The sequence below is a fragment of the Hippichthys cyanospilos genome, chromosome 15 (assembly GCF_059441005.1).
Source record: "Hippichthys cyanospilos isolate Australia breed blue-spotted pipefish chromosome 15, RoL_Hcya_1.0, whole genome shotgun sequence".
In the NCBI taxonomy this organism is placed as follows: domain Eukaryota; kingdom Metazoa; phylum Chordata; class Actinopteri; order Syngnathiformes; family Syngnathidae; genus Hippichthys; species Hippichthys cyanospilos.
Window position 1 is genome coordinate 11,351,583 of NC_142383.1, and position 21,866 is coordinate 11,373,448.

Consider the following 21,866-nt stretch of genomic DNA (forward strand, 5'->3'; position numbering starts at 1 on the left):
TCAGGCAGTTTGGACACTCCAAATTGCCCTTAGGGGTGTTTGTGAGTGTGAATGGTCATTTGGCTGTGTGCCCTATGATTGGCTGGCAACAGGTTCAGAGTGTACACCCAAAGACGGCTAGGATAGCCTCCAGCAAGCCTGCTACCCTTGTGAGGACAAGTGGTTAAAAACGTGGATGGGTGGATAGTTTATCAGCGGTCATCAAAACCTGAGAATTTTAGCGGAATTCAAGTTTACAAAAGTCACACATGCAATATATTAAAATACGTAATACCAAACAATGCCGAATTGTGGTGTTTGACCCATTGCAGTTACTTAATTATAATTGCAAATAAAACCCCAAACATCCATTAAATGACAATGCAACAGACTTAAGTCGAAGTTACACTGACGGTGTTCGATTTAGTAAAGCAGATGCAGTTTCTGGTATAACGAAGGCTCCTCTTGATGATGTTTACCTCCCGCAAGAGACGATCCAGACGACCTCGTGCTTATTGCTGCGTCATGTGCGCTCCAGTGCTTGTGATTATAGCGCTGGTTGCCATGGCATTGGTATGGGTCACTCAGTGGAATCGTTGACAATAAAGAAGTTATAGCGTCATTACACTTGTAGAATAAATGTCACGGACTTAAGCACAGACGCCATTGGATCAAACTGTAACTCAACTAAATTGTCCTTAGGTGTGATTGGGTGCGTGAATGGTTGTAGCGGTAACAGCCACCTTTATATTAAAATGTCAGCCAGTATTTTACAAGCATCCTTAAGGATCATAATTAATAAAAAAAAATATTTAAAGACAAGACAGTGTTGTTGACATCAGCGATGAGTCGAATCAGCCGTTATACGGTAACATGCCGCCTGCTTGTACTTCAAAATAAAAGTGTACCAAGGCATTCAAATCTGTATGTTATGCGGGTTTGTCCACCATGTCGCAAGATATTATACAAGACCTGTAAATCCTATTCTAAACTGACGTAAACCACTCATAATTTCCATGCGCACTACGTGTTGTTTACATCCAGTGGAAGCTCAACATTTACACGAGCAGGTGCATTAGCACGTCTGCGGTTCGCAACATTCCTCGTTTAATGCCTTACGCCTGATCCCGGCTCGTTTTCCCAGAAGTGTGTCGAAGAGTCTAGCGCCTTGTCAATGTTCAGTGTTTGTTCGGAAGTAGCCAAAAGCATCCTCAAAGCATTCTTGACCCTTTATTTTTGCCCCAGTTGACGCCACGACACACGTTGTACCTTTTCCATATTCCTCTTATTTGTGATAACAGTTAGTTTATACTGACCCAGTTTATACTGGATTTGAAATCCAGTATGAAATCACAAAACATCAAAATCAGAAATGTCACCAAGTGTTCCCACTGGCCAGCACCCACATGAAATTGTCCAAATGTGCAAAATTTCAGCTTCCCATCAGTAAGCATTGTCCTATATTTTAATTCCTGTATAAAAACAGACTGACTTGGAGTGTTGAATCACAATCTATTCTTACTTTTATAAAAAAAAAAAAAAATCTGTATATTTAGTGGGTTTTTTGTTGTTGCTTATGGACAAAACCAGCATCCAAATCATGAAAAAATGTTGTTTCATCATGCATTTTTTTTATTCATTTATTTTTACTCTTTGAGCACCTTTGGCATGAAAGGCTATCAACTGAAACATTAGGTAGGAGCAATATTGACATGATTTTTTTTTTTTTTTTAAGAGGATTGAGTGGAGAAAACGTTAGGGAAGATTGAAACAAAAAAAAAAAAACGTTGGTAAGAACACAGGTCAAATCCTGAAAATGGCCTGTAATAGTTTATGGGATGGCAGCAGTCAGTTCCGGGACTGGACCGAGTAAACTGATCACTTGTTTGAGGAGCTTGGAGAAGTGACGCACAAGGCGTTTTACATCCTGTGACACGCAGGAAGCAGCCATCTCCTGATCGAGCCAGGAAAACAGGAGACACACACACACTTGCATATTTTTCTCAAATTTGCAGACAATGCACATTTTGTGTGTGTTCATTATGCGGCTTGACAATGGAATGAGTCATTATCCTGTCAATGGATCTCCACATTTAGTCACAGATATGAATGAAAATTATGGTTATGCCCATGACTGTGTGTGTGTGTGTGTGTGTGTGTTTGTCTGTCCATACTTTCCAGGACTCAACGGTTTATTTGACCCCCAATTTTCCATACATTTGGAATAGTTGCACAAATATTTCCTGTGGCAAAGACAATGAAAGGCGATTATGCAATCAAACACACCGGGAGTGCTCTGCACACATTTGAGGTGGAGGTATTTTTGGTTGATGACTCCACTCGTGTGTCTTCTTGTTTACATTAGGACTTTTTGTTTGTATTTTCTGGGTCCCTTAAAAAGGCCTCACAGAGAGAACTTTTCCTTCCTCGAGCCAAACTCCACCAGGAAGATCTTATCGAGGCCACTACCATCATCCAAACACGCTAACTGCGTTGATTTGTTTGTTTAGATTTGCGAGCCGTGTACCCGTTATGTAACAGGCACGCTGTAAAGTTTCAAAACCTCAGAGCATATGAGTATAATAATATTTTTGCAGTTAGCAGGAGTCACGTTTTTGAAATGCCTTTCTCCCAGCAGGGTCTATCGACCACAGTGATAGACTAAAGTTATACAAATATTGAACCACAAAACAATAAATAATAGGCCACGTTAAAATGTAAACCCAAAGTGAGGCCTAGAATTATTTCTCTTAAAGTAAAACAATAAACGTTTTAAACCATCCAAAAAAAGATAACAGATGATTAAAATATTTACAGAGTCAGTCAAATGTTTGGAAATACTTTCAAATTCAAATGCATTGATACATATCAACACTTTGAGTGCCATTGACATGAACAGACGTCAATGAGAGGCACCACAGTTTTTTTTGTTTTGTTTTGTTTTTTCATGGGAAAGGATGTAGAAAATGTTTGGGGGTCCCTGGTTGAATTATTAAAATGGATAAAAACCATTAACTCTGTTCAGAACGCTCAAAATTGGCTAGCAGGTTATCTTTTATAGAAATGGCTGACACTAAAAGAGTTGCGCCATCACGCCATGCCATGATTGTGACATATATGGAGCAAGAAGATTTGTTTGCTCTGTTTGGCGTCAACTTTTTTGTCAAAAGTAAGACGAATGCGCAACACGGACAGTCATTCCTTCACGTCGACTCTTTGGCTATTTTGGCTTGGCTGGGTCAAGAATGTTTCCCCGAGCGCTGTCCAAAATATTGTTCTTTAATTGGCTTTGTTTTTGCAGGCAGCAATGGAAGAATGTCTAGTTTTTGTTGCGCCAGTTTTCATTTGGACCGGTTTTGTTAAGCAAACTTCAGTGACTTTCATCTTTACATTTGCTTCGCATTGTTTAGCCGACTGACTTGAAGGGATGTGAGTATGGCTACAAATTATGCAATAGGACTTATAAAAAGAAAAGGCATATTTTTTGAATCCATGCTTGGTTTGGTTTTGTGAGTGAAATGCTGACGCCAAAAGTTATAAACTTTATTATGGTCATCATGAGCACTCTGGGCCCCCAGACTACATGAAAACAAAAACCAGGCTTGCCATTGGTGGAGCGATACTGTATAGAGGTCATGATACGGTTGGCAGATTTGTTTCAGTTAGGGTCAACACATAAAAACATGCTCCTTTCAGCAAAGATTATTTTAGGTAGTAAAAATTACCCCCCCCCCCCCCCCCCCCCAAAAAAAAACAAAAAAAAAACGACAATGGTGAAAGAAATAAAATCATTTTTTCACAAATTAACTTGACCTACTGTACTCACCTAATGTTGAACATGAGTGGATATTTGTTTTATTTTTATAATTTACTAAGTTACTCTTCTGAGTCGGAATGTCTATAACGGTTCTGGTGAATCTTGAATAGATGGATATTTTTAGTCAACCTATTTTTAATTTCATCTTACCTGACTTGGTTAACTTTTTTAATGTCCATATAGAGGGAGGAAGTTCAATCAGTTTTTGACAGTCGCTGGTTACTTTTTCCCCACAATGCTTGGTGACCTCTATTTTAGTCTTGTAAGTCATAAATACTCCCTATGTATTTAAAAAATTAAAACTAACTCCGACAGAAAAACTAAAATGAAGCCTTTTCAAAAAAGTAACCCCCGACTCAATATAGTTCCCGTGTGACCCAAATGAAAACATCCACTATCAAAAATGTGCATTCGTTATCAAAAATGTGCAAATTATAAAACCACACTTCAACTTCAATGGCCTATATTGTTTTAGAAACATATTTTGTATTACATTCCGAAATAGAACTTCATTTCAAACTTTGAGTCAATTTTTGCCACGAGTCTTAAAAGTGAAACAAGGAATTTGAAGTGAGTTTACAAAAAAATCCTCTAAAAGTTCAAATATAGCCAACTTGAATTGAATCTTATGACCATATTATCATATTCTCATAATTTGATTTTGTGGAGAAAGGGCACTGTTGTGTTTGTGTAGACAGCCTCAATCAAAAGCTATTTTGAGTAAGGTCGCCATGTCAACATTGTTATTCCAATAAAAAGGGTTATTTAAGCTTGATTCATTACACCACTCATCTTAACCCCACTATTGCTTTCAGTGGCAACCCAAATTGCCAAAGTGTGTTTTTCTTCACACGTGCCCGCTCCGCATATGTGCACATCGACACGTTTCGCACTCGGCCAGGTGTGCATATGCATGTGTTCAAGCTGTTATCTGCAACGCGATTCCACAACAGCTAACGAACGGCGTGTCAACATCTGCACCAAGCGCCTTGGAGGTGGGGCCCCTTTAAGCCGCCGCGTGAGCTTTGGCAGGTTCTGGCTTTTGCGACGCTCCGTAAACGAGCATGTGAGCTGACTGTAAAAATCTGCACTTATGCACACAAACACACGTTGGCTATTTTTAGGAAGGACTTAGACTAATGTGCTTCACTGGTCAGTGTTTTTGCTGTGTGTCTGTTTTGCATTGGGGCCAGAGTGGAGGATAAAACACGTCTTTTCAAAATAAGTTTTATGGATTGATATTTACATTTTTAAATACACTCATTGGGATCAAGTACTGCCATGAATGACAAAAAGTAAGTCATAGGACCCACATTTTTTTAATGGACCATTATGACACTGAAAAAAAGAGTTAATTTTTGCATTATATAGTGACAGAATATACAAAAATATTGATAGCTTACCAGTTTTGAAAAAAAAAGAAACTAATGTTGTGATGTAATGAAGGCTTATGTTTTATAGATTTGTGTTCAAGCAACTGCAAAAAGCAGAACAAAAATATCGTAAAATCATGACATTATTATTATTTATTCAACATGCCAATTCAACATTTTGGTAAAAATTTTAAGAAGGATCATGGAAGACGGCATTATTTGCTTTTGTGGGCTACAAAAAAAAACATTTTTTCTAAAATAAGTATAGCACACACTATTATTACAAAACCACTTAACACAATTGTTCTTAAAAATGAATTGATTACAGATTATAGAACTTTAAAAGAAAACACACTTTTAAAGTACATGTATGTGGTGAGGCGTTCTTGTCTTCCAATAACAACCCAGGCTAAACTTGGCTCCTCCCTCATTTACTGAACATAACTTATCTCTTCGTTTATTATGTATTGTCAATGTTATATTTTTATATTAGACAGGCCTAATGTAACATAATATTTGACAAAATAAAAATAAAAGGTGATTTTTTCACCAAGTAGCTTCAAATGGACTCATCTTTTGAATAGCAATAGAGCAACATAGAAAGACACAATATTGCGAGAGAATGAGGTCACGACCGCTGAGGCATTCCTGTGCGCTTTTATCCACGATGGATCCCATCCAGCTGGAACATAGCGGCACAGTGTCAAGAGAGCATTGCGTCTTTACATGAACGCAGCTAGGGGAACACACGTTGAACTGACTCAGTTGTAAAATGTTCTTAGTTGAAGTCAGGGGCGATTGTATAATTAAAAGTTTGGGGATGCTGTCATCCGATGGAGCGACGTTCGGTAGGCTAATGGGTGGATGTAATTTGTTGGGTCAAAATAATTGTCATTTTTATGTTTAAGTACTAAATTTCAACAAAGTACTATATGGTCTTAAAACTTTTCTAGCTTGAGGATGTCTCAAATTTGATGGGTAGTTTGATTTACTTTCTGGGTGCTTGAGCATCCTCAAAAATGAGCTTGACATGCATGAAGTTGAAGTTCTCTCAAGCTAATTATAAAAGAAAGGGAATTGTAGGTTGGGTATCCAAAAACACATTACTTTCAACACTTTTACCCTAATGCCAACATGTAATTGTAAACCGCACAAATGGAGTAACACATGTCATTTTTACATTATTATGACCTTTTAAGTAGCTGATGTATGAACACAATTGGTGGAACAACACCCCAAGACAGATCATATGTCAGTACTCAAAGGCATATTAGTCTTTGTCTTCTCCATAGCAGAACTAATATTACGTATATGTTGATAGTTAGCTGTCCTTAAGAACTGTGATATCATTTTCACGCAACAGTATATTACAAAATGGCCACCAATGGATAAAAAGATGGAGTTTGCTTTTGAATTCATACAACAAACACAATATTACACAAAAAGACTTGTTTTATCCAGTAACTTATATTATTACAAAGACAATTTTTGGTTTTGCCGTTTAAATAGCTTTATTCATGTTCTCTCCTAGTGATAGTAAACGAATTGTACAGCTCATACTGTACTGAGAGCCTTTTAAATATTGCACTGAGCTTATTTTCCACAGTTTGCATTTTATTTTGAGACAGGCAAGCATGTTCAAATCCTAATTCATACATTAATAAAAATGATCTATTTTTTTATTAGATTTTTTTAAACTACTGTAGCAAGTGGATAATACATTTAGTAGTCAATTGTAGCAAACTAAATATATACTGTGTCAATACTTGCACTTATTTTTAGACTGCTCACTCAACTTCAATTCTCACAGTCAACTGTGACTTGAGTCTAAAAATGTTTTTAGAGCTTCAGTCAACGCCCCCTTCCCCGTTCACTCTGACAGGATGTCGGGATATGCATGCTCTACTTACGTACCAAATAAACTCCTTACACTACAATTTTTTAAATTGATAAAGGATCAAAATTTTATTTCGGGCATTGTTCCGTAACTTCCCAAACATAGGACACACCTGTGTATAGGGCGCACCCTTAATGTTAGGGTCAATTTATGGTAATTTCTATAATACCGTGTAAAGGATGCACCAAGAGTTTGGTAACAATGTCAAAGCTTTCGCAAATAAGAATAAATCTCATCCTTGAAAATTCTTATTTTCTTGTGTTGATATCCATAAGTTAGATATTTGTTCTATATGTCTGTTGTTTTGTCAGCGTACTAAAACATTAAAATTTCTGCACAAACATTTTTAAAACACAAACAAATGTCAAAAGTTTCTTCATAAGAATGTGTTCTATGCATTCCCATGAGTCTAAGTCGTATTTTCAGTAATATTGCGTTTGTGGGATAATTAAAGAGCAAAATCCACCCATTTTGAATCATCTCTGGGGTGGCCATTTTACCTCCAGCTGTCGACTGAAAAAGACATCACGGTTTTTCATGGCTCAGGTAATGACCAAACATGACTCATTGAGCAAGCTTCTCATGACCAAACTTGGAAAACAGATGCGCTTTGATTGGTTATTGCGTGAGGCCAGAGCAACTATGTCATTTCCATTTGACAACAATTGGCAAAATGATTGCCCTATTACTTTACTTCTTAGTTCATATTCCACAAATTTAATATTAAACAGAATGCCGTGTTTTAAAGAAATGTAAAGAATGTAAACGTTTGGGTTGACTTCCCCTTTAGTAAACGAAAGACTCACTTTTCTCACCTTTTAATGAGATGCCGTCAGCTCACAAACTATCATTTTGTTGAATCATAATAATCAACACTAAGTCCAAAGTATCTCTCCCCTCTGGTGTGCTGCACTGGAATTTTGGATCTTGAAGTTGTTGTTCTGCTTGGGCTATCAGTGAGCTCCTAGACTTAAAAGGCAGTCATAAAAAGTTTGTAGTTTTCCTGCTAATGGCGAGTAACATCTGTTCTCAGCATGGGATCAAGCTAGTCAAGCAGCCACGAAGCATTGATGGTCGTGTTTAGGAGGGAAGTGTCCCAACACTGGGACGACCAATGAAAATACTGTGAACCTTTATATCACTGGCCAGTTAGTCAATTTCTTTGGAATTACAACATCGGATTATCAAACAAGTTTCCCCAAATCACTTTGCGAACTTGAGGATCTGTCATCTTCCATTGAACTCAAATGACTCAAGATATGAGCATGCAGGGGGTCGGCTTCCGACAATAATGTTGGTGAAAAGCCTAAAATATACAAAGGGGGCATTCCCGAAACACGGTACACAATATGTTCCACCAGCTGTGTCCAGGGGCTCGCATTCAGGTTCCTGTAATACAATGGCACATTATGTCAAGCCCACCCCACACTCGCATACAATGGGCCAGTTTCAGGCCATCAGATTAGCTCCAAGTGACCCCTTCCCCACCCTTGAAGCAACTTCCCTTTCCCCTCCGAACCAATGGCAATGCAGGCTAGGCGTAAAGTGTAACATGAAACCAGACGAGGTGGTGTGGGGCTTGCAGTTGGGGAGGTGACCGGGCGGGGGGTTTCTTGGCACTCCAAACCTCAGGCACTGGAGGGGAGGGGTTCGGCGGAATCAACAGCCCACTCTCACTCAGATTGTCCGAGTCTCGTCTTGCACTGTTTGCAAACACCAGCTGCCACATGCAGACCGGACAGACACTTTTCCCACTGCGGGATATTAACGATATAGATGGAATGATCATTTATTTCGACAATGTGCTACTGGTCCGAGCGCATTGAGGCTGTCTTCACCGGATGATGCAGTGTGTGCTCTCCTTCCTCTCCCCCCAGCTCAGCTCCGGATCCTCCTGCAGCTGCGAGGTCGGCCCCGACGGCACCAAGAAGAAAAAGTCCAAGAACCTGTAAGTATCACCTGGCTTATACTAATTTATTGAATGCTATTGAATGCTTTTTTTTTTATTTTGTGGTCTTCTTAGAAATCAGATTTTGCTCACTTGATGTACACATATATATATATATATATATATATATATATATATATATATATATATATATATATATATCCCAATACCTATAATCAATATCTGCAACAGATCAAGTTCATTCCACGTGCGAGCCAAAATGTAGCTATATGAATCAATTTATTGGTACATGATATCTGTGTACCATATCATCTAATGTTTGGTTCAAGATCTGTAGGACACGCGATTGTTATATTGTTTTTTTTTTTTAAACATTCAGTATCCACAATTTCCAAACATGCAAACCAAATTATTATTTTCTATTAGAAACCCAGACATGAAAACCAATGGCCCAAAGAAAATCCTGGACGCAAACCAAATCCACAATCGGAAGATATCATTTATTCCATTCATCAAAACTTCACAAAAATAATGCAAACTCAGGTAAACAATTACGGTGCATATAATTAAACAGTAAAAAAAGAAATCTTGGATTGATGCCTTTATCAGGACACTTTATTTTTGAACAGAATTCAAACTAAACAGCCCCCCAACACCCCCACCCCCACCTTCATGTTTCACTACTTCACAAGTTATATTAGAATGTCAGCTACAGTACAGGGACCACTATTTTACCAATGGAAATGTCATAATGAGGGATTCAGACTTATCAAGATCTTTACTAAAAATTGGAAAAGTTCCTTTTCATGGCCCACCTCTCACAAGTTCAATTACAGTCAGCTATGTGACCCACTACACTATTAACTCATCCATTCCCATTGATGACTACAGACGTCAAGGATCCATTTCAACTGAACAGCTACAGAAGTCTAAAATGTTTTTTTTTTAACTCATTCAATGCCAAGGACGTATTTTTATGTCTTAAGAATCTTAGACATCCATCCCCAGGTGCGCAACTAAAGTTTTTCTTCTAGATCTTGATCACCATTGGCCCACGCCCACACCATTATTAAGATTGTAAACTAAATGGCATAGCGTCCCTCGCATCACAATTGATATTAGTGATACTTTGAACAGGATGTTCATGAAAGCCACTGGAGACTCATTCAGCGACAGCTCACTCCCACAAAAAATTGAGACAGTTGCAGTTTTGAGGTCTCACACTTGAAGACGAAAGTGCATACATATGTAGTATTTTTTTAGTCATGCTCATGATGAAGGATAGAAGATAAATGGATTTTGACTTTTGCCCAGAATAAAAAAAGTGAATGATAAAGGCTCCGCATCATGGACTTAATTACGAGTAAATGATGCACAAAGACTCCCCGTGTGCCAAATGTGTGCATCACGCTTTCAACTGTGTGCGAAACTGTGCCTGTGTGTGTGTTAACGCGTGTGCGTGCGTGTGTGTGTGTGTGTGTTGACACCTCAGTGATTCATCAGCTGTTGAATGAGCCTTTTCACACGCCACTTCATCAAGACCAAGGCACATTTACACTCAGGCCGGACAATAAAAGCTGCTCAGTGGCAACTTTGTAGCCCCATGCGCTTTCCTTCTTGTCCACAAGCGTTTGGTTAACTCGGAAGATTAAGTGATTAAGATTCCACAACTACTCCACCACTGCACTTTTCTTTTAATCTAAGATGATCACATTTTTTGTGCCTGGTGGAGATGACATCAAGGACATGGTAGGGATGGAACAATATTAGTAGGGATGGAACAATATCTCGTATGACGATATCTCATGAGATTAAAATGTTCTGATGTTTTTATTTGTTTATTTATTGGGGGCGGGGGGTTGCTACAAGTGAAATGGAGTACACAGCAGAATGCGCTTCGTGAAAATGAAACACCCAGCCAAACGTTGTGAGAAGAACACCCAATGCCTCAAAATAAACCTTACCATACCATATTATGTGGAGACAATCACCTTGGAACGCTTTTATTTTGAACTCTTCCTACCTCACAGCTGTTCCTCACTCCAACAAACAACACAAAGCATGCTCTGAAATCATATTGATTCGCTATTTTAAGGCATTCAAAAAATGATAGAATTACGCTGACATTTTACTGTGCAGCCGCTGTTGCCAGCGTTAAGCGCACCCTCTAGCATAAATTAGCCGCTTGCTCGCAGCATTCGAGTGCCCTCGAGTCAGATGATTTTTCAGACACAGTATATTGGCATGTGATCAAGACCTCATAGCGCATCTGTGGAGCAGCCTTCCCCTCACTGCAGGACATTTACTACACTGGGGTTCTACACACAACCTCATCAGGGACAATATTCACCCACAACACAATCTGTTTGGACTGCTGCCATCAGGCAGGCGCTACAGGAGCCTGAGGGTCAGGACCACCAGGCTGGCAAACTGCTTCCACCCACAGGCCATCCGGATCCTGAAGCATTCCCTCACACACTAATCTGCCTCATCACCAGTCTTTTTACCCCTTGCACTAATGCACATTACAACCCTGCACAGTGCAGGAAAGCTGCTAAATACATCATATTTTGCACTTCAAGATATTTTGCACTTCTTCCTCATAATGTACTTCTTCCAATCTACTCCATAATATGCTCAGAATGTAAGTCTACTCATTTATTAGTGGTTCATTATTGCTGCCCTCATAGCTCTATTACTGTTTTTATTTTTTTTTTTAAGTGTGTGTGTTTTATTGCCTAACTTATTATTTGCTCAATTATGGAATGTAGTCTGCTTGGGGAAGTGAACTTAATAAAAAATGTCATTGTGTGGTATTGGTATGCATATAACAGTAAAACTCTTGAATCTAATAGACGCGAATCAAAACTGCACACTTTGATGTTGACGTCTTGACACGGTTACTGGTGATAATACTTAACAATTAAATGTGGCCTTTTGAGTACTAAAGATTGCCTACTCTTGCCTTAAAGTCACACTTCAATTTTTTGGAGCGTTGCAAACCAGATTCTAGTTTTGTAAGTCTCTTACATAAATTCCTCATAAAAGTTGGCCTGTTTTTTTCAGTTTCACCACGCTTGCTAATTTTATTTAGAGAATTTGCGTCATTGAACGCACCCATCCCGTGTTATTAATTACTGTATGTAATAAATTAGGTCTCATGCTTCTACACTGCTTTTCTTGTCTTGATCTGAATCTCAAGCTTTTGTCATTGTTTGCTATTTTCAACTCTTCCCTACGAAGTAAGCAATAAACGTTTGAATGCAAGCGCTGCACGTTGCAGCTATATATAGACGTCTTATAAATCCAAAGCCTGGAGGAAATTAAATCCTCGAGATGTGCGCAATATGCACTGTGTTTAGAAATAGAAGCAGGAAGTATATTGGTACTGAGGCACGTGTGCCATGAGGGGATCTTGTCTGATTCGTTTATGGCTTTGAGAGGCCAATTACATGTGACATTACATTACATAGTGATGGTGATAATCGACTCCCCGGGTGCCTGCGTATGTCATCTATCGCTTATCCATTATTTCCAGTATAAAGCCTTCTTTTGTGAATGGCTTTGATCTTCCCTTAATCCAGAGTACTTTGGAAGATGCAGATGATTGGTTGATGCTTGTCTTTGTTGTTCTCCTTGGTTTCGTCTTTCTTGATGCGGTTAGGCAATCACGTGCCTCTCATTTGCAAATGAAGCGATACACAGCATTGATCTCGATAATGTCATCATTGCTAAGTGACAGTCGAGTACAAGAAACACATTTTGTTGCCTGTACAACGTGAACTCGAGACGTTAATTGACTAATCTGGAGCAACGTGACTAACAGGAAGCGTGATCAATGCCTGCAAATGTCGGACTCGAAATTTGTTCGTTTATTTAAAGATGGCCGCTTCCAATCTAAAGACATCTGATTCCATCTTCTTTTTTCTCTTTGTCACGGCCATGACTCACATCGCAACTGTGCCGCTACACTGCAAAAAAAAAAAAAGTGTCACCTGAGGCCATCCGTCCATTCATTTAATCTTGTTTGGGTTGTGAATGAGTATATAGTATTTCATGTGAGAGATTCTGCGTGAATCTTGTATCCTTCTTCCACTGTGTTCAATTCGCAAGGTAAAACCTAATAAGTAGCATGTTTGTTTGTTTGTTTGTTTTTTACATTCCTTATAAAATGTTTTCCATCAAAATGCTGAGCCCCAACATTAAATGGAGTCTGTGAGGTTTTTGTTTGAATTCATCATGTCGTCATTTGACACACTACAGTTTTATAACAATATGGTAATATTTTGCAAAGGCCCGTCTGACCAACTTCCTCTGCCTCATTTCCTGCACTTATTCACCTTATTGTTCTCTCAAACCGTCTCATTTTTGGGGCATCCAAGTGCAGCTGTTTTCCTGTAACTGTCCCCAATATGTCTACCATAACCTAACCTCAGATATTCACCCCCCCCCCCCCCACCCCCCCCCCCCACCCTTTCTATTGTGTTGACTCAAGCCAGGTGTTGTACTCCCTCAGGCAATGCAAGTCAAAAACATGCAATATTCTGACAAGAAGCAGCAAAGAAATAATAATATACATTTGCTTATGTCGCTTATGTATATTTATCTATTTCCACAACTCATGGACATCTTTGCCATACACACGCAACCACTGTTGGGAATCACATGCATAGCCTTCAGGCATGTAGACTTCCCATGTAAATATGTTAACAATACAGGGACGTAAGGGCCATTCAAACTGCAGGTTTTAAAGCAAGTGTAATGAAAACAATTACAACTACCTTTCTGACATTGACACTAATATTCAGCATAACATTTTTAGTTCATGATAACCATTATTAGTTAAGTATTTTTATTAAACAAAACACCAAATGTAGAGCAATTAAAAAGAAACAATCAGTGATTTAGGTACTAGAACTGGACTGAGCATTAATGTTATTGTTTTTCGTTTACTGCTTTTTTTTTTTTTAACTTGTGAATTCTGTTTAGTTCAAACCAAAGTTAAAAGGAAAAGTTGGAATCTGACTGTCGTCATGACCGTTTCCGTCACTCCCGATTGAGTGATTATACTCACTTTTTTCAGATGGTCTCAGATAATATGATTCTCAATCACATAATCACCGAACCCGACAAATATTGGCCATCTGAATGTAACTTATGCTGGTCAAGTGGTGATGGGGTCGACGCATATGCTCTGCATTGTCTTTGGGTCCTTTGTATTGTAAGGCTCGGTCCCCAATGGGCCTCGGATCAGTGGTAGGGGACCAATGCTCTATGCAATTTGAGTATTTCACGCATAGCCCAAATTCTTTGCATAAATTGACTTCCACATATTAGTTTTAGCGTGTTATAAGAAACAAATCTGGAACAAGTTTAAACCGTAACTGTGACCAGCAAAGAAACCAAAAATATTTCATCTTCTGAGGGGTATTCAAAGAAGAGGGTGTTTAAAACTCCTCTCACGCACATTACATCTTTCGAGTAAATCATTTTCAAGTGCAAATGATAATACTGGCCAGCCATGTTTTGCACTTGCCGAACAGACTTCGAAAGTAGCAGTGATATGTTTACAAGAAAAAAATAAATCAAATGCGATGAGCAAAGCCATGCAAGCTTAGTGGAAGGAATCTTTCCAGCCTATACACTTAGAGGTGATTGGGTGGTGTGAGGGTCCGCCTCCTGCAGACTGCGGGCGCTATAAAGGCTCCCATCGGAGCCTCTAGGGGATGAGAGGAATGTGATTGCCAAATAAACCTGCACCCTTAAAACATTCGCTTACATGCTTAAACGCCAAACAAATCTGTGCCCATGTTTCACAAGATGGTCGATTTCTCAGAGAAGTACCTGGAAAGGTAAGAAGGCGGAATGAATGCTTGTTTGTGCATCCTGCGAGAATTTTAAACTTGTCAAAAATCTACGTGACCCCGTCACGATGCTCATTTGACCGTCTCAGCTGACGAGAGGGAGAATTCCCCATTGAGACCTTCCTGGCTATTTTGTATCGGAAGTTGCTTTAACTTTTCACTGGAGATCTTTTTATTAATATCACACCAACCTGGATTTTAAGAATAGGACACGCACAAGGCCTGATTGAGTGTGTGTCGAGGAAGCTCCGAAAATAGAGCTCCTCCTTTTAGGTGTCAATCGAGAGAGAGGCGTGCGGCACGTGGCTCTGTTGGGATATTTATGGATACAATTAAGGACAATTCCCCTTTTCACTGTTCTTCCAGGAATATTGCAGTGACCTTCTTTCCACCGTGATTAGATTTCTATGTCTCCTTTACACTTTCCGCAGTGCCGCCTGACTGCATTCGGAAGCAGACCGCAAAAAAACAGGACAAACAACCATCATTCAAATGTCATTGACCCACTATACAGACATAAACACAAACATGATTTGGGAGCCGTGTCATGTTGTCGGCCTTTTGTAAATAAAGGCTTTGTTTACATGACAACGGCCTAGTAACAATTGGAAAGTTTTGGCTTTGGTGTTTTTAGAAAGTTTTATGCGTTTGGTTTCATGCCGTAATACATATTCTAGGACTTTACTTGATGTGAGTTACTTTTTTGATAAGAAATGATATTTCGAACTTAAATGGAGAAGATGGGGCCAGATGAGGCTGATTTATCCATAAGATCATTCAAATATTATTCTACTGTCAGTTGATAGTTTTAAAATATGTATGACAAAAAAGTTTTGTTGTTTTTGTTGATTTTTTTTAAATGATTGAAAGATTGAATTTGAGCTTAAATGTCAGATCAGTCACTTTGCATGACTTTTCAATAGTTTGTCTTAACTGTACAGTACACATATTTAATGGATGAATGGATGGATTTCAACAATGATGGCCAAATATTGTGCCAACCCAAAACTCTATGTATAGTCTACAATTGTTACAAATGTTTATAGTCATAGCCTCAGTTTTTTTTCTGTCTTGAATTAATTAACTTTTTTTTCTGTACAATAAATAAGTTAAGGACCCTCGTGAGGATAAGTGGTGGTAGAAAATGGATGGGTGGATGAATTAACACTTTTAATAGCTACCTTTCCTATTGCTCTCAACTGAGAATGACATCGGAGGTTCTTAAGGCTTGGATAACAATCAGTCATGTCTCATTTGATTATGGGTTTGGTCATGTGACATTCACAAGCTGAGCTTGGGTCTTAATTTAACATCAATATTTTAGTCAAAAAAATAATAATTTTAGACATGTTCATAACTTGTTACCAAATAAATGTACTTTCTTGTTTAATGATCACTTTAGTTTTAAGTACTGTATTTCCCAAACAGCCAAGGTAAAAGCTAAATACACTTAATCTTGTTAGATAATTGATGTTATTTTGAGGCCATCAGTGATCTGGTTCCACTGTATTTTCAGTAGTGTTTCTTGATTCAGTACATCTAAAAGTTGCTGTAAATGTGAAAGCAAACACTGAATTCAATTTCTTCGTATTAATGCAGAAACTACAACAAAGTGCATTTGAAAAATTTCCACTTTGAGACTGGCTTTTAAAGGTGCTGTTATCATGTAAACAAATGGCCAAAAAGCCGGAGAGTTTAAATCTGGTTTTAGGTCAAAAAGTGTCGTGTAAACAAAGCCACTCCGACAGTCGTCATTTAGACCTCACCTCGGTGCTACGCCGTCATCTGCGGCATGCTTGCAGCTTCTCCCAAGGAGTGCGGCCTACTTTGCAGACTGCCATTAGCGCAACTAATGTGAGTCAAGTAAGTAGGGAATACATGGGACCCCAGCAGTTAGATAATTGCGGAAGCTCGCTCAGACCCTAAACCCCGCGATCCAGTGTCACGACATGTGGACTTGCCTTTGGAAAATGCGTCAGGGATGCCAGCGGGGGCTGAAATGTCAGGATGTGCTAATGTGATCATCGCAAACAGGTCATGTTCCATTTGTAAAGCAGATTAAGCTAATTGCACGGGTGTTGTTTGAAATCAGACGGCGATGCAGCTGCGTATTTTAGGCGACTCCGTCGGAGAGATGACGAAAAACTGAAACTCTTGAACGAGAGGTTATGTTAAAAATGGGGACTTGGGGAAGAGCCATTAGTGTATTGAGAGTAGACTATTAAAGCTCTTGAATAAGTACTCAATAGCGGCACTGATTTGGTCTTTAATTGCATGCGTCATTGCAGGTTGCACTCTAACTTTTTCACAAAGGGGAGGCTTTATAGTAACAAAGTCAAAATCAACAATGACCCAATTCTCGCCACATTCCTGAATGATTTTTTCTGAGTGGTTAAACTGTGGTGTGGGTTGCGTTAAGTTCTGTTTGCCCCTCTAAAGATGCGATATGAAAGCAAGGCCGAGATACACCAATCAGAAGTCAGGAAGAATCAGGGCGTCAGGATGTGCTAGGTGGACTCTACTTGGTAAATCTGCATCAGACTGCTATGACTTTTGATCACTTTGATTGGCTGTTAGCTCGTGAATCAGTGCATGGGGCAAGAACAGAAAAGAACATGCCTTGAACATGTGATGGAACAGTTAGCAAGTGAAAGCCTTGACGATTTCATTCATTTTCACATTGTCCCCCCCATGCATTTTAATGTACAATGTCAGTCTGGATGGAAGAGTAAAATAATTAGTGTATTGGTTTGCTTTGGTTTGGGTGGGAGTTAATTGTGAATGAAAAATATAGCGGTATGCATTGCTTGTGTTTTTATATCGTAAAGAGCCTTTTGTTTGACTATTTTAATGAGAACTACTTACTGAACAGAGGTGAACACCCGTTCTGCTGACAGACCACTGAATTATGAGACATATTTTATCAATGATGGACTAAGCCTGATGGGGAATTAAATTTCATCCTCCGTTTTCATCCATTGTTGCAATCGGCAGATGTCAGCTGGGACTGCCTTATGCTTGAGAGCACGTCTATGAGCTAAACCCAGTCTTATGGTGTACTTTTTGACACCACAGAGCGTAGGCGTTGGTCACATTTGGTGTATCTAAGCCTTTAAACCTGTTCAATATTCACCGTAGCAAATCATTTTTGTGTATCCTCTGTGGAAGTAGTATGACTCTTGCTCGCTAGCAGCCGCTCATGCTGAGCGTTTGTCTTCTAAGTCATCAGCCACAATAAAACTGGCAAGTAAAGTTTGTTAACCCAATGTTGATACAAAGTTAGCACTTAGCCCAAATGCCAGTCTTTCCTCTAGTAATTCTTCTTTTTTCGGATGCGTCAAAAAGTGGTTTGTGTATACCAGTTTTGCTGGTTTGCTGTCTCACGTGGAAAGTACCAATGGTGGGTTGGTGAAACATGGTGAGGTGGCAGAAGTCAACCCAGAAATGTTCCTTCTTCCAATGTACAGTATATTGACTGTGTACCGGTGAGTTGGATCCTTAAAAGATTATGGTTTAACACCTGATCTATCAGTTTTGCGTTGAAAGCAGTTCTTGCTGTCCCAGAGGCCACCATAGACATAGCCATACATATAACGTAATAATCTGAATTCCCAAAGCTACAACGACTGTTCGCAACGACACTTCAGACAGCAATACCCTGTTTCGGATTCTGTCTGAAAGGATCCGGAGAATAAACACAGATTTTAATGTTATGCTTGTTGTGAGGCACCAATTAACCGGAGAAGGTGCATGGTGGTGTTGGTGGGGAATGAAACTGAGATTGTGCAATTTCTGTTGAAGGCCACACGATGGCAGGACAAGGGCATGCTCGTTTTCACTGCCATCAATGCCATCATCTGCTCATTCTCACCACATAGGCACCTAAGAGCAGATAATAACTCTAGAGTAAAATTATTCTCTTAATAAAATAACAACTCCACGTTTGTTGTGCCAGTACAATATTCCGAAGGCAATATAGTGTAATATAAGTAATTTCAGCACACACCCTCCCCCACCTAAAAAATAGAGCCTGCTCTTGTGTTATGAGTTTGTTGAACAGCACGAGGTTTTATTATTGCGGTAACAGTATATGCCTCAGGCTGACAAGTGCGGATTGTTCACATCAGAGTGCCCCGTTGTTACCATTGAAGAAAAAGCGCCTGCGCCTTCATTTCACATCTGCTTTAAGGCTGATTCATGCAGCGGCATAAGAATCTTTTCAATCAGCCGATGAGTCATCGCTGTGCGTGCGTATGTGCCACTGCATCGACATTGAGGTGTTTCTTTGGATTAAGGAGAATAGGAGAGGGGATTGATTTTGTGGGGTTGAAATTGGTTCCAGTGAAAGGTTAGTTTCCCCTCAGAATTAAAAATAGTTACACTGATGCAAATTCACTGCACATGTCTGACTTGCATGTTCTTATCATTAACCCATGAGGCACAGTCACTCCCCTGAAAGAACACAAATGTTATCTGACCATGACTACCTTTGACATATTTAGAGTGGCAGAACTAGGTACCACAGCTGCTCGCTCACTCACCGTTTGAGCTGATTTGTCCTAACATCAGGGGCGGACCTACTTGGTGGCCAGAGGGGGCCAAACTCCCCTATTGTCATCCTTGCACTCAGGGTTTTGTTTTTAAATCTGTAACCTTTCTGACATTTTTACATGCATACAGAATTCCGATCCACTTTGACAATACCAGTTATTTAAATTAGGGTTTGAATATAATAAACCTGTGTAAATTTGTATAATAAAATCTGTTTTTCCATGAAACAATGGATGCCACCCCTGCTGTTGTGACACCTCAGCAAGCAAACATGTGTGATGTAAGAATACATCATTTCATGGCACAAGATGGCACACCCAGTCTCTGCCATAATTGTTCATTTGATTGTTTTATATTTATGGCCTGGAAGTTTTTTACTGGCAAGCATTCCCTGTAATTATGACTTTACTAGTGCCATTAGTGTACATTAGTGATACAAGGAATGGAAACAGTATGCAACTTTGAAGTGCCTTTACAATATGTTTTTTTTTTTGCAAATTATGGCACCGAATAGTGGTCTGTCAAGCGTATTACATTTTTTTGTACTTTTGTATGAACATTATTGTTGTTGTTGTTTGCATGTGAAACCTATAAAAACATTAGTATATCAGATCAGACAATTCCTTGGAAAATGGTAATGATGCCTAGATTTCCGCCGGTATTCTAATTTAATGTTTTGTGGTGATGTGACAGAAACAGTACATTTTTCTTTTCATATTATGAGCAAATTAATTGGAACACGAAGCACTTTATTGCTTAATTGTATTATAGTGACTGTTGCACACTGTTGACTTCTTTATTTTACAAATGCACAGATGTGTATTGTTGTTAGTGATGCAAAAAAGGATGTTACATTAGCTATTTTCTATAGTTTCTGGAAAGAAAAAAAAACACATCTAGAGATACAATTACAGTTTTAGTTCCAAAGCTTGATGAATCAGACATGGACTGCACATCACTCTGATACAAACCTGTGGTTTGCTTTTTTTTTCCAGAAATGTTTTGCGCTACTAAGAGGCTCAAAAAATATTTCACTGGGGGTACACATCATTCAAGATTTGAGTGGCCACTTATTGACATGGAAACCATAATGTCCTGTTCTGCCTACGTAGAATCCTACGCATGCAGATAACGCCAGATGCTATCACACCTGATTCTCATTCAGACTCATAACAATGCAGATTTGCATTTCTGAATGCCGAGCCTCTATTTATGGAAATCCTCTCCCTTTATTTTTCCTCCCACCCACACCATAAAAGCATGATTGGGGGTTTCGCTCGGTCACCGGTAGAGGGACAGTTGACAGCCACACATCTGCGCCGCAGTATTAGCAGATCTGCCAACACACAGTGGAAATCAAAAGCAGGGACTCAGGAAATGGGTGTTGAGTGAGGTCACATTCCAATTACAGCGCATGTGCTTCAGGTCGGGAAAAGCCAGGACATGCACCGTGGGATTAGGAGAATGTGCACATTTCCGTCTGAGGCCTCTGGGAGCGTTATACCTTGTGATGAGCGCGGCTCATCTCGCTCGCTTTCTCTCTCCCATGCTGCATGGCAGGGGTGTCCGTTTAAAGAAGGGGGAAAAGTTAAAGCGGCCATAGTGGGCGGTCAGGAGAATTTTTGAGATGCAGCGGATGAATCCGGGGGGGCTCGCCGTAATCTTGACCCCTGGGGTCAGCTCCCTCTCAGCATCCCCTCTGGGCAGCCAGAAGAATGACATGATCAAACCGGAGGAGTGAGGAATGAGTCTCTCTCCTCTTCCTCCGACTTTTTGGCTCAGTCCCTGCCAAGAAATCTGCCAGGGGCACATCTACAGGAGAGAGTTTTTATTTTTTTGTAAGATAAACCACTGACATGAGAAATTAACAGCAAGTGACAACACGCCTTTTCGGAATATCCTGTTTTATCATTCCTGCGCAACTGTTTGAAGACTTAAAATGTATGCATGCCTTTATTTTCTTCAACTGTTCTCGCTACGTGTGGCTTAGATTTCACATGGAATGGATTTACGACGCTGGACTCGGACTCAGGTTTTTGGGATTCTTCTGATTCTACCTCTGTTCTCCATACAGGGCCAAAGACATGAAGAACCGCTTGGCTTTCTTGCGACGGAGGAACGAGTCTCCGGGAAGCAACCCAGCCGGAAAGTTGGACAAAACTATGAAGTCAGTCAAGTAAGTGGTCACATCCTGACTATGTGTGTGGGCGTGTGAGCCACCTTTCCGGGTGTTGGCTTGTCTCCTGATGACCTGATGGCCGTCTCGCACAGGCCAATGTATGCGCGGTTCAATGGAAAGCACTTTATACTTACTGCCGTTGTTTAGGTTCAGAGCTTGAATTTATAAGGAACACATTGCTTTTTATCTATCTATCTATCTATCTATCTATCTATCTATCTATCTATCTATCTATCTATCTATCTATCTATCTATCTATCTATCTATCTATCTATCTATCTATCTATCTATCTATCT

The 21,866-nt window shown here is 39.5% G+C and overlaps 1 protein-coding gene across 3 annotated transcripts in view; it reads left to right on the plus strand.

Moving 5' to 3' along the window:
* Positions 1-21,866, plus strand: part of rgs3a (regulator of G protein signaling 3a) — a 121,173-nt gene that overhangs the window by 94,408 nt on the left and 4,899 nt on the right. For all 3 annotated transcript variants that reach the window (XM_088434414.1, XM_088434413.1, XM_088434412.1), the window contains 2 exons: positions 8,944-9,014; positions 21,465-21,566. In XM_088434414.1, the coding sequence (XP_088290540.1) occupies positions 8,944-9,014; positions 21,465-21,566 (173 nt within the window). The remainder of the gene's footprint in view (positions 1-8,943; positions 9,015-21,464; positions 21,567-21,866) is intronic.